Below are 14,686 nucleotides of genomic sequence, written 5' to 3' on the forward strand. Positions count from 1 at the left end.
TGCTGGTTAAACTACAGCTTCAGAGCTTTCTGACCGGCCCTGATTGTCTCTGTGTGTAAAGTACTCATGTCAATAAACCCGGCAACATTTGATTTCAACCATATAAAAGAGGCAAGGACACAGAATTCACTTATTAACCAATGCATTTAATTCAGCGTGTACATTTTTGCACACCTCCACTTCAGTGAGGAGCGTCTCTAATTCACATTCTGTGAAATTTCTTTTTTCAGTCTTATTCATGTTAAGGGTTGTAGTTTTCTGATCATGCAGAGAGGGCAATCTCAGGTGCTGGGCTCATTTAAATATGATTTGCATATTTAAATAGGGCATGGACAGGGAGGGGTCAGGTACTCCAACATGTGCGCTCAATTCCACGTTGATTTGGATGTTCAAAGGAAATGTGCTTGGATTCATGTGTACGCACAAATTGATACATCTGGAGTTTTTTGTGCATACGATGTTTTCTGGATTCAAGCGTACGCCATTTTTCAGTAGGAAATCCACGCAAGTCTTTGTACATGAGGCCCCAGGTGTTTTAAGAGAACAAGAAATCTCATGGGGGACAGAAAAAAGACATGTCACAACATTATAGCTACTAATTTGTAATTAACTTTAATTACATTTTTAATTATTTGTAACCTAAAATGAGAGTGAATTTGAATTTGATTTGACTTATCAATTTTTCATGGTTATGTGTGGTTATAGTTTCAGGTCAACTGTTTTGTGTCTGTTTGTCTGTAAGAATTCAGTCAGATTAGCATCAGCTGTAGACAGCTTGGTGGTTTATAGTAATTTGGCAGAGCCATTTGTTAGCCAACATACTCTAGCAGCTAGCAAGCATGTAAATAGACCTAAGCGAGTTTTGACGTACAGTTGGCCTTGAATTCAATTTGAATTTGTCAGCCTCACGTGTAGTATGTGAATATATATGCTTGTCATACCTGAGGGAACGCAGCAGCGGCCCACTGCTGTTGTACATGGTCTGGGAGCCTGCCGGGCTCAACAGCAAAGGACTCTGGGAGCGGGATGAGGACCCAGATGATGTGCTGTCCAGGTAGCGGCCTCCTTTTCAATGAGCAACAGAAAACAAAACACATAAAGACAAAGAGTGTGCAGAGCTATAATTGTGCTTATATATTTCCTGACACTCAAATCTGCACTCCTTTCCATGCAACTTTGATTAATGAGGCTCAGCGTGAGCGTGTAGAAATGTTTGTAACAAATTTTGTGTGTAAGCGGTGACAAGCTGCTGTGAACTTGAACTGCCACTCTAGGCAGTTGGACTGTTTTGTTGTAAGTGTCTTAGTGTGTTTTATAGTGTGCTTTATGATTAAACTAGGTTAATTATTATTTCAAATTATATCATTTTCACTTTCAAAAAGTAGAGAAATACAGAACAAATAGTGGTCCATACTGACCCATTAAGGAGGGCATCATCTCCCTCTTCATTACAGGAAAATACAGTAATTTCACTAATTTCACCAACCACCAAGCAGAGAACTACAGAGGGAGTAAATGCTTCACATGTTTCAGATATTTCCTGAGACAGGCTCTGAGAGTGGGTGTCACAGTCATCTGAAATTGCTTTGATTACCCACTGTATTAATACAGTGAATTATGAATAGTGTTGAGCAGCGATAGGCAATTTGGTACTGCTCCAAGAGGACCGGGATCCTTCACTTCAAAACACGTATCCTCCTGTCAAGTGTTTAGTAAGCTTGAATGACTGTAAGCTCTGAATAATACCCAATATGCTGACCAAACCAGCTGCTGGAAAGCCTAAGTACCTCCCAGATTTGTTTTTCATCCACTGCCTTGGTTAGACATCTGCTTTTCTTGCCTTGAAATCAAAGGTAAATGTCACAGTGTGGAGGTAATTCATGCTGACATTCAGCAGTATACGGGGATGTCATGGATCCTTTCATGAAAGGAGATGAAAAGACCTCATTTTGTAAGTCATTACATGCCATGCTCTTGATTATGAGTGTGTAAATCAGCAAGGGGAAGCCCAGCAAAACAGCAGGGAAAAGAGAAAAAAAAATTTGTGAAACCAGTGAAGTCTTTATTAAAGGAACAGCTCACCCCAAAATGAAAATAAAGCCATTATCTGTTTAACACCATGTCAGTGGAAGCTCTGTTAACATTTGTACAATTGCCAAATACACAATGTGTTAGACACTGAGGTTCAGTGTCCACCTGCAAACAAACTATTTCAGTGAATAGGGTTTAATTATAGAGTTCCAAAAGGATGAGCATCAAGTAGGCCATCTCTTAGCAGTGTAATCCAAGTATGCTGTAGCCAAACCACCTCACTGAGTCCAAAAGGCCTACACTTACATCATAATGTAAATGCATTGTGGGTGAGGAGATGGTGTGGTCACTTAGTATTTCCCTGGCTTTGCTATGATTTACAACAGCTTCAGCTATATCACTACTTTCAGGGGTTTAGCATGCTACTTGGCTGTGATTTCTCTGCTGGAATGAGCACAGATTTAGTTAAAGTGCAGCATCATACCAATTATTATCATTATTATTATTACTCTTATTTTAATGTTCAACATGTTGTATGCCATTTTGGGCTGTAAAAATTGTTTTTGACAAAACCAAAAACAAATTTTGTCAGTTTAACAATTTGAGTGGATTAAGGTGGTAATTTTTAAGAATGTTAGCAGAGGGGATGTTCACCTTAATGACAGGCGGCTAACAGTTAGTCAGCACTCCATAAAGACCCCAGTATATTTCAAGAGATGACCTGGCCTCCACAGTCACCGGACCTGAACCCAATCGAGATGGTTTGGGGTGAGCTGGACCACAGAGTGAAGGCAAAGGGGCCAACAAGTGCTAAACACCTCTGGGAACTCCTTCAAGACTGTTGGAAAACCATTTCAGGTGACTACCTCTTGAAGCTCATCGAGAGAATGCCAAGAGTGTGCAAAGCAGTAATCAGAGCAAAGGGTGGCTATTTTGAAGAAACTAGAATATAAAACATGTTTTCAGTTATTTCACCTTTTTTTGTTAAGTACATAACTCCACATGTGTTCATTCATAGTTTTGATTCCTTCAGTAAGAATCTACAATGTAAATAGTCATGAAAATAAAGAAAACGCATTGAATGAGAAGGTGTGTCCAAACTTTTGGCCTGTACTGTAAGTCACGGTGATTCTGGTTTTTCTGTGTTCTTTTGGCAAAGAAGTTTTCTGTTCTATTTCTGATTCCTCCCCCTGTCTGTATTTGGTTCTGATGTCACGTGGCTGGGTAGGTCACTGGCAAGGCAGGGGTGCACAGCTCAACGTGTTTTGGCTCATTTGCTACTTCCAGAGCTGCTGGGAGCAACACATCGCCAGCACTGTAAGCAGCCTGTGTAAAATGCCAGTAAAGAGCTTTGTGTGACCAGTTTGTACCATTCATGTACATGTACTGAAATCACAGCAGCTGCCACCTGTGACTAGGCTACTAGATACAGAAACCTGTGCTCAGTGCACAACACTGCACAACAATCATAATATAATGTGCCTTCCTCATGGTTAAAATATCAGAATGCATCCATCACTGTTGCTGGATTTAACTGGAAGCTATTGACCATAAAAAAAGATGTCACATTACTGAAATGGCTGAAAAGCTTAGTACCGTTTGTGACTTGCAGATCACTGCAAGTTAGACAGTGTGTGAGAGTTTATTTGCAACTTTTGTTCTTCTCTACACACCAGTCTCATGAACTAGATGTGCAGAGTGTTTTCTGTTTGGTACAATAAAAAGATTTTTACACATTATGGTATGCAATATCCTCTTTTTGGGCTGAGCATACCAAGATATTTCAACCAAAAGCGCTTGCACAAAGCAGACATGATAACCCTCGTGCTGAGTCTTCACCAGCTGACTGCCTCTGCCCCAGCTAAAACAGATGTTGGCAATTGTTTAATGGACAAGCGCACTTGTCGTGAGCCATTTTTAAAGGCCGACTTACTCCATCCACCCCTTAGGCACAGCACATCATAAAGTACAAAAAGGTTATGTTTCCTTTTTGCATTCGACTGTGACGGGCAGGCTGCTTGTCTGGTGCAAGGAGGTGCTTTTTGCTTTGTCAGGCATCAGCGAAAGAGGCTGAGAATAATAATAAACCATCTGCTCTTATGAAAAATAAAAATGAGAGGACGAAAAGGTCATCTGATTTGCTAATAGGAGTTGAATATGCCATGTGTGTTTAGTGGAATGTGCAGTGTTTGTCCTAAGTACGACTGACATATCTGATATCTTACAAATCCATTTGAACTGTACATTTTAATTAACAGACATTTTAATGCGTTACCTCAAATTTTACAGCTAGAAACCTATCATTAAAGTCATTTAGCAAACTTGTAGCTGCTGATCTGTACAACTTGCATTTTCTATTCAGCAAAACTTTGAAAAATCCAAATAGACAAAATGTACCCATCGTGTTAAACCCGCTGCATTTGTTTAAGTAGAAAAATAACACAACCGATATTAATCTATGCAAGTTTATATGATTTTTGCAACTGGCACTGATTAAACCCATGCTCAGAAAGATTTTGAATGAGGTTAGCATATCATTCATCATCATTTCTTACCACTTACTGTATTTAGGAGTTTGCTGAGGCACAAAAATATGGCTTTAAAGACAGAGAAGCATTTATTTTGCTAAGACTATATGGGAAAGGTCATAAGGTCATGAAGTAAGGGCTCTATAAAGTCATTTGTGATAAAGTCATTTGTGCTTGTATCTGTTTAAGCAATCTTGTATCTTGCTAAAATGTATATTTTTCATGTACTTCATGTCCAGCTTAGATTGCAGCAGCAAGAACTGAGAAAAAAACAGAAGTTACTGTCTATTTATATGCCGTTATAAACACATGAGCAGTGTGGAGTGTACCAAATAATTTAAAGCTTCACTTTTGTGCTCACAATGGGAGGCTCTGTCAGATTCAATGAGACATAACAAGACCTAAACTCCATTCTCCTGCACTGGTGCAGCACTAAAACCATCCCACCGAGTCCTGCATGTCAGCTCATCGTCATGTCAGTGCTCTCACACAGCACAATAATCTTTTTGGCTGTTTCAAACCAAGCAATAAATATGATCTGTCTGCTGCAGAACAAGGCTCTTTGTGAAGGCAGTTGTGATCAGATTAAAAACAGCTGCATTGAGGATGTTGGAAAACACTGAATGTGGACTGCTGTTCTACAAGAAATGAACACATGGGTTTTCTCACCTTGTTGGATAGGAGAATTGCGTGTCGATCCTGTGCTGCCATTGGATCCATACTTGTCCAGCAGCTCAGCAAATTCTCTCCTTTTCCGGGGAAACCAAAAGAGAAGTTTTGGTTATTAATGCTTATTTTAAAGAAGCCATAGACAGATAGAAAAATTCATTGATGCAACTCTGAATTTCTCATACAGCTGTTGATGAAGTTCACAGAACCTTAAAGAAGTAAGAGTAGTTTGGGGATCACTGCACAAAAGGAATGGGATATATTTTGCCTCAAATAGAGAGGTCTATCAATTCCTGAAATTTTCCTTGAAATTTTACTCCTGGGATGGTATTTTTTCTCCAATAATGTCCCTCTCTTGCAGCCAGATGATATCACTCATCAGTATTTGTCAGTGCATCCCTACTACAAGGTACTGGATAATAAAGTAATGTATAAATGTGATGGTGAACATGAATTCTGCATCTGCACTGCCTTGGTTGGCACACACATACTGTACATTTACTGTAAATTTTGTACCACGTATCAGAATAACACCCATTTTCCCCTGAAGTAAGTGTCTGTTGCCGATCACCAGTACTTTGCCGTCTCACAGAACTCAGATAAAAGTTAATAATATCATATTAACACTGCCGCAAACCATGGGGTAAGTGGCAAATCCCTTCTACAGTATGGGTAGCTAAAAAATTCTCTTAAACAGGACAATGAGATTTCAGCAACTAGAAAAGGTCACTGTATCGACATCAGCTGTTAAGACTGAAGAGGAAAAGTGAAGTGCAAAGTGCGATAAAAAGACAATATATGAATATGTATGAAATATGAATATATGAATATTCCCTGACAGCGTCCCGTTGACCTCAGGTTACAGTCAGGTTCTCCGACTGGATAACTGTGACCCTTTGCTTGTCTCAAAGGCTCATTTTCATAGAAGGACACTGGTATTGTACATTGGAAACACTGCAACTGCTTATTTTTTCAAGAATATTGTTATCTAACAAAATGATTTCCCCTGTGGGTGATGACTTGAATTTGGCATTTCTAAGCAGATTATGATAAGCGGTCACTTTGGCTCTGTGGTAAATAGGGAGACAAATTGTTGTTGGATAGCACAACAGGGGCAGATCAAGTTGGCTTCTTTTATAGCGAGCTGCAACAGATGTTTGAGTTACCTGCACCACACACCTGTGGCAGCATCAGTGCTATTGTTGAAACACTGTTTAGCCGCATTAAAAGGATAGTTCACCAGTTTTGAAAAAATATGTACATTTCATTTACCTACGAGCTGCTGCATAGGACAGGTCTGTCCTCCTCTCATCATTAGTGAGTGCTGGATATTGGCTTTATGCTCCAAATGCTAACCTCCTGTCACTGGGATGGATTTCCTCTCCGCTAACATTCTTAAAAATAACTGCCTTAATCTGCCTTAATTTTACGTGTCATTTTCTGAAACTAAAATGCACATACAATTATTGAGTGCACACAGACAAAAGTTTTGCTTAAATTCAAGTTCTCTTGGTTTCTGATAAGCTTGGTTGTCATTTAACAACATTAGATGGTTTTATTTAGGCTTTGCATTCTGATTTTCTGGGCTTCTTTATTGTATGAGGCCTTAATCCTTGAATGTCCTTGAATCATTGTAAAGTGATTCGTCATGGTACTACTTGTTACGTTGTAACTGACAGCTATTATTAGTAATTTGATTTTATTATATTTGCTGAGACGATCACAGCTGGCATGCATGTTACCAGTGCTCAGCAAGTTTTCAGTTGTTTTTAAAAGAAATACAGGGATTCGGGTGGGAGGAGAGACGCACAGAGACAGAGAGGTATAATCCCCCCAATCCTCCCTCCCTTCCTCTCTCCACCTCTCCAGCTCTCCTGCCCTTGGCGGCATGGTAGTTAAAGCACCGAGCCCAGATTAACACATAGGCTCATCTCATCAGGAGCACAGTCCTGGGTTAAGCTCTCTCCCTCTTAGTCTGCTCTCATTCCTCTATAGACAGAGGAACAGGAAGACAGCAGGAAGGTGGGGGGAGCGGGGACTCAGGCTGTCTCAAAGCCTGCTGATTCCAGACACTTGTAAATCCTTCACTAAATGAGAGATGAATGAAAGTCACTATCTCAAAACTTTGACATCTGATACTCACCGCAGTATGTGATACAGTGCATACAATACACTTTTTTAACCTTTAATTTATCCAGGGAAAGTTAGCTAAGCTCAGTCTTTTTAAGCACTGCCCTGTTTCGCCCATAATATTACTGATCAGGGGCACCAGAACAGTGATTCATAAGGGATGATGTTCCTAGATGGTCTGGACATGCAAACTACCAACCCCTTAGTTAAGGATCCTGCCAGACTCCCACCATCATCAAAATGTAACATACCATGGTCGTATTACCACGATGTCCTAATTTCTGACACGTGCCTTTTGAAAATTCTTCACTGAGGATTAAATGTGGCCTGCATGTACAGGTTAAAATCTTCAGATGCGACTGAGAAAAAGCCAGCAGTAGTAACATACAACACTCTTGTTCTTATGAATTATGCTAAGCCACTATTATCTTTGTCAGCCTCCAGTTAAATATCTTACTGCTCGGAATGGATTTAAAGGGGAAGATGATCCATACAACGTCTGTGGCGTTGACTGCTGACATTGACCCGGTTTTCAGCATAACTGGTCGAGGTCAGATTAGAAGCCAGGCAACATGTTAATTCCAGATGTAAAGCAAACAGCAGAGTGCTCTGTGTACAAGGCACAGGAGCAAACATTTCAATCTCCAAGGATCTTCCATCAAACAATCCTTACTAGACAAAGGTAACTTTCCTTTTTTCCATACGGACCTCAGCTAAGTTCAAAGGTGAATAGTCAAGCTGCTTATTTACTAACTTTGTTTATTGTTTCCCCCGATTCTATTGCTTGATTTGTGCGCCAGAGCTTAAGATGTAGGAAATATATGCTCTCACTGGAGTTGGAGGAGCCGAAGTGAGAGCACCTAAAATAATCCTACTCAAAATGTTTGCCTCCCTCCTTCGGTGCCACTTTGAAGAAGATGCCAGAAACTCACTTAATCTTGCCAACATGGACTCTATATCTAGTTAGTGAAAAAATAATCAATTTCCCAAATGAAAAATTAAAAAGGCCCTCTTTTTAGTAATTACACTTTGGTCAAGATAAACAGTTTGAATACAAAACAGAAAAGTAACAGGAAAATGGGAGTGGAGCAAGTGCCTACATGGAGACACTTCAAAGCTTCAAAGCTTAATGTGAAAGTTTGCTTTCACCCCAAGCACAAGGTTCATTATTATGATTATTTTATATCTATGTATATGCATGGATCTCTCCTCTCCTGCACACAACCTACTTCGCTTCCTCATCTCTGGCAATGAGAAGGCGCATGTGATTGGTTGCAGAGGCTGCCCTCAGGATGTCCACAGCTCTGTAAAAGCACACACACACAGAGACAAACAAACACATACAATTAAATATGGCTCCATCACTGTTGTAGAATCACCTCAAGTAATCACATAGTTCAAAGATGAGAGCAGACACATTTTAGCCTACCTTTCGCTTGTGACTCCTATGAGACTGTCCCCGTTCACCTCCAAGATCTGGTCTCCTGGCAACAGGTTACCTGTCAGAGGTCAAAGCAAGGTCAAGGATGAAGTGATCTTTTTAACTTGTGTGTAGCACACTTTGCAAACTCTGATCATTATATTATTACTACAGAAATGGAAGTACACGGGTAGTGTCTAATGCCCAGAGCTCTGGAAACCTGGTCAGCTCTTAGTGCATAACAACACACAACAGCACATTCTCTCCATTGATAAAATGGAACAAAAACTGCAAAGATAGGATCCTGATGACCACACCACTTAAGACTGAAAGCGCTTAAGTAAATCACTCATAAGTAAATACGGCTACTGAATGCAGCTTTATTTAGTACCAAGAATGTCTTTCCCACCAACAGCCATCTGCCGTAAGAAAGCTAAAAACAAGAGGCAATTCCAGGAACTGACCTGATCTTCCACAAATTGCTATATTTGTTGTGTAAGAGTTTTGCAAGGTGAACTGCTATCATTCCTAATTGTTGACAGTGAGTTCAGATTATCAGCAACCATAGTGCCAATTCAATCATCTGTGGCCATTTAATCTAAGAGATTGTTGTTGTAATGAAGAAATATCAAAAGGCAGCAACATCTGGCTGCTGAGGAGCAATGTTACGCAAAAGTTAAAGAGAAAGTTAATCTGCTTTGAAAAATTTGATATTAATTCACTTGCACCATAGCACCAATTGTTACTGAGTGCTGGATACTAACTGGATGCTCCAAATGCTAACTGTTAGCCTCCTGCCACTGAGCTGTACTTCCCCCCAGCTAACATTCTTAAAAATAACCACCTTAATCTACTCAAAGAAGGTTTAACTGTACAGGTGTCGCTTTCTGAAACAAAAATGCACGCATGACTATCAAGCGCACACAGGCAATAGTTGTGTTCAATTTATGGTTTATAACTGTATTTTTTATCTATTATAAAAATCTGAAAAGATACACTAACTTCTGCCCTTCCAGTATCACTGTGCATCAGACAAGCAGTAGCCACCACAGAGTCGGAAATAGCTTACTTGATTTGTTACCATTTGTTTTCTTTATTGCACACATGTGCACATGTTGGAGGACAAAAATAACTTTCTGTGGAATACTGAAAGATAGCTGGCAAGCAATTTAAGGTGACTATTGTTCAGACCGTTAGCTGGGGGGAAGTCCACTTCAATGGCAGGAGGCTAACAGTTAGCATTTGGAGCATTCAGCCAGTATCCAGCACTCAGTAACAATGAGAGGAAGAGAGCACCACTACTGTCCTACACAACAGCTGGGGGGAGTGAAATAATTTTTAATTTTTCAAAATGGGTGAATTATCTCACTAAGCTGTGGCCAACTTTTCCTGTTGCTTGGCTATCATGTATCATTCGCTAAGCAAAGATAAATGGATTGAACATGACTACTACTCAACTTACAGGCTCCTTACTACATAGCGTCTTCCCCCTACGTTGGAAGACTGATCCAGCTCTTACATTACATTTTACATTTACATTATACAAATATAACTCTCTGTACTGTTTTACAGTGACAGTTCCTAGTAAAACAAAACAAAAACAAAACTAATCTCAATTGCTAAATTTAAAAAATTACAAGCAGCCAACACAAGTGCAAACGTCACGGCCATAGCACCACAACACTATTCCTCTGACCACAGAATGATCATGTGAAAGCAAAAAAAAAAAAAAAAAAAGAAATCTAAAGAGAGAAGCAAAATGTGTTTTAGAGCAGTGATACTGAGTAGAAAGAAGGAAATATGATTCACTGGGGAGAGGGTAATGTGACGTACTTCATAAGAAGATGAGTTTTCAGCCTGAATTAAAAGATAGGGAGTGACTCTGATGTTCTGAGTGGAGTAGGAAGGTCATACTGCCACTAGGAAGGCAGGACCAGTCCGGCACAGGGAAAGATCTTTGATTTCAATATGGCCCACTAGAGGCAGCTGGCTGGGGGAGCACTGGAGGGGGCTGACATGGCAAAATCTAGGGAGGTTGAACACAAGACCAGTGTTCTGAGTAAGTTTCAGGATGTGGCAGTAGTTCAGATGAGAGTTTATTCAAGCTTGAACAAGGAATAGGGCAGAGTTCTTCTATAAAAAGGGTATGATTTGACACAACTGGTGATGTTAGTATTCTCCATACGTTCATAACATTGAATCTGGGGGGGGCAAACTCAGCTTAAACTTTGGTGCAATTTGAACCCTCCAGGATTAACCTGATATTGACCTGAATGGCCATTGTGTTTCCTTTCCATCATTCTGTCTGAAATTGTCCCCATGTTTATTGATTTTTCTGTAGGCAGAGGGCTTTTAATCACATTTACCAATCACTAGCAACTGATGTGTCCAGCCGCTGTAACGTAGTTTTCAGTTGATAGTCTCGCTCTGTTCCAGGGGGTTAGGCTCCATGGCTAGCCTGTTGTTAGCCTCGAAACTAACTCCCTAGAACAGAGCTAGGCTAACTCTAACAAACATATGGGGGGATCCTTTCCAGCAAGGCTAGTTGATAAAGTAAACTTTTGCCAAATCCAGTCAGCACAAAAACAATGTTCCCATATCAAAAACAGATTCAGCACACAAAAAAAAAAACATTCTGCTTTTTTTTGTAAACCAAAAAGTATTATTATATGCCAGTCACAGTATAGACATGCAGCAAATGGCCTGAGGTCGGATTTGAACCCAGGACACTGCAATCAGGACTTAGCCTTGAAACATGGTACACGCTCTTATCCAGTGAGCTACCAGGGCGCCCTAGTGCATTACGCTTTGAATATTTTTTGTTTTAATTTATCTAAAACAATGTCGATAGCAGCTTTTATAACTTATTCATCAATTTTCTCATGTTAGCCAGTGTTAGCTAATATGCTATGGTCTCTGGCTCTGGCACAGCTTGATTATGTCAACATTTGTTCCAGCCTACAACAACGCTGATTGGCCCGCTTTCAGTTGGAGAGATCGCCTTTGAATTGGGCACAAGGCTATCAGGATGTCACAGACACAAAACGTGGTGAATATTTAAAGCAAAGCAGCAAAGGTTCTCACATATTTCACTCTCAAATCTAGGTCTTATATCTGACAGTTATGGGACAGTGAAAGTAGGCCATGACATTGTTGTAGTGTGTTTTATTAATGTCCTCATGCTCTCATGAGAGAGGCTATGTCACTGCACAAACACTTCTCCTGTCACTTCAGAGATCATCAGCTTGAAAGGGAGGCCACTGCATCAATCACTTGAAATCTATTCCCTATCATTTTTCAAGTAATCTGACCGCAGAACTTGAATGGACTAGAACGGTTATTGTTTGCCACGGTCATTTGGCTGGTACTGAATCAAATGGCGAATGTATGTTTTGCTATCTTGCCATATCAAAAGGGCCATAAAGTGTGTCCCACTTGCCTGAGAACTGTGCAGACATGTTGTGCCGTTTAGCCTAAATGCAATTGCTGTGTTACACAAGTACTATCAAACCTGAAATGAAAACTGACTTTAGTGACGTGGTTAACATAACATCAAAGAGTTTCTCAGTCCAGCTCCTTCAGTCATCTGCAAACAAGCAAACCTAGCTGGTCAGCATCATCAAACATGTGTTTTACCTCATCTAAAATCTTAAATACAATAAACTGTGGTAGTTAAGCTCAACTTTAGTGGAGAGGAAAACTGGGAACTTTAAATGGCCAACAAACACTGGCTGAAATGCAAGATGTCTTTACACTGCTTTGGTCCTTGCTGCAAAACCTCTCACCTCCTAGAGTCAGTGACTCACCGTTAGTTGGTTAATATGGAATCTAGCCCAGTACCATAGCAAAGGTACACATAAAAATGGCCACGCCAACCATTCTGGTATGCTGATTTCAATGGGAAAGACTGCTCTACTCCATTCACTTCATTCCAGTTCTGCCTGTATTACACAAGTAATATTTATTACAAACCAGAAGTGCGCATCTATGCATTTTAGGGATGTCCACAAAAAAGTGATGATTCCATGCACTGATCATTAAAAGGCCTCATATTAATGTTGCTGGTCCTGGTCAACTCAAGTAACATCATCAGCACAGCTAATTATAATGCTGCTAATTTAATTGGGCAGTTGAAGAAATACCATTTAAAAAATTACAAGTTCTCAAAGACAGTAGGCTAGCTCACAATAAGGAAAAATGAGAAATAACCTACCGACCTACTGTGTCGGCAGTGTGAGACGTGATGCAAGTCACATTCAGCCTGTCTGCTCAAAAGCAGCACATTTCTTACCAACCAAGTTTAGCAGAAACTCTACTGACTATCAGTGATTACAGACCGAGGGAAGAGTGAGCTGAAAACACCTGACCGCTACTGAAGAGAGACGCCACGTGAGCTGTCACACCTGAGTGAGTGACAGAGAGGCTGTCACTGTGTGTGTGGCTCAGCTGCAGTGAACTGTGTGTGTGTGTAGGGGAGGGTCGCTGTGTGTGACTGGCCTATCACACAACGTGGACACAGTCAGCTACCCAATGAGGATTTTCATTCATCACGAGCACAGATATCGACTCATATTACTCGGATAATACTAGCACTCATGAAAAGTTCTTTATCCATACCAGATACTCGTTTCAGCCGAGTATCCGGCTCAACCCTAATCGATACCATGACATCCAATAATCAGCTACAAAAATAGCTGACGTGATCGTGGAAAAAAGAAATCTAGCAAGGCTGCACACCATGCTCACCATGCTGCCCTGCACCGAAAGTACTGAGCCCTAATTTCGTTGCATTATTATACCGTATATGATTGTGCAATGACAATAAAGATCTATCTATTTATCTATCTATGCTGACAAAGCTCGTTCCACAACAAGTGAATTATGGAAACACAGCTAGTGACAAGTCTCTCTAGACAATTATTCTCTCCTACATAACCTACTCACAGCAAAATTACTCTCCTTAGAATTCAGTTGGAGGACTGTTATGAACACTATTGCTAATTCTACATCTATTAAAACAAGACAATCACTCTTTTAGCAATATGTTAATTGAAATTTCTGCTGTTCTGAAAAGTTCAGCGCAGTCAGAGACAACCATCACATTCTGCATTAATTATAATGCAAAAAATGTTTTATGGAATCTCTGCTGAGCTCATTAGTTTAATAATGAAAGCAAGACGAGCAAAACGCAAATCTCTATGGATATCATGATTGGCTGGAAGACTCAAACTTTGTGTGTTTTGTGTTAAAACAAGGACAAAACCAGCAATGGTCCCTAGTTCTATTTCAAGAGAATTCTGTAATGTATTATCATACTGAGCTCATTTCAAGGCTGGAGATTTTAATGAAATAAAAGTACAGTAGCCCTTCTGGAAGTAAGCAACAGCCTAGATTGCAAAGGTGAGAAACAATCCTCTATATTCTTACATTACTTGTAAAATAAAAACCTCATTCTGTCAATAGTTCTCTCTAACAGTAGAATGAAAGACAGTGTATGATAGAGGTCATATCTACAATTGCCTGGCAGTGTACAGCGAGTAATACTATGTGGAAAAATAAGTATAGGTTAGTGGCATTACTTGAATTTTGATTGGACAAGCATTTGAGTGAAGCCCAAGATTGTGTAGTCTTCGGTTAAAAAACCTGCATACTATTCCATGACACACGACTGGACACCACTGACAGAGAGGGGATATTGGCAAAGACTATTTGGTTATTACATTTTTCTCTTCACAGGTTTCATTGCTGCATGACCATGTGTGAACTGTCTCCCCTGGTTCCCTACAATGTCTGGGAGAGAGTCAGAGAAAGAGACAGAGGCAATGTCCTTCAGTTAAAGAAACATTCGAGTCTCACGGCTTGAACGTGTCCGCCAGGGTGTCCTGTTTCATTCTTTGATATCTGCATA

General features: G+C 40.1%; 1 protein-coding gene across 4 annotated transcripts in view; it reads right to left on the reverse strand.

Annotated features, from left to right (window-relative positions):
* LOC115364334 (syntaxin-binding protein 4) overlaps window positions 1–14,686 on the reverse strand; it is a 78,981-nt gene that overhangs the window by 40,145 nt on the left and 24,150 nt on the right. For all 4 annotated transcript variants that reach the window (XM_030058860.1, XM_030058862.1, XM_030058859.1 and 1 more), the window contains exons 4-7: window positions 8,788–8,857; window positions 8,588–8,662; window positions 5,229–5,308; window positions 942–1,065 (exon numbers count right to left, since the gene is read on the reverse strand). In XM_030058860.1, coding sequence (XP_029914720.1) covers window positions 942–1,065; window positions 5,229–5,308; window positions 8,588–8,662; window positions 8,788–8,857 — 349 coding nt within the window. The remainder of the gene's footprint in view (window positions 1–941; window positions 1,066–5,228; window positions 5,309–8,587; window positions 8,663–8,787; window positions 8,858–14,686) is intronic.

The sequence above is a fragment of the Myripristis murdjan genome, chromosome 8 (assembly GCF_902150065.1).
Source record: "Myripristis murdjan chromosome 8, fMyrMur1.1, whole genome shotgun sequence".
Classification (NCBI taxonomy): Eukaryota; Metazoa; Chordata; class Actinopteri; order Holocentriformes; family Holocentridae; genus Myripristis; species Myripristis murdjan.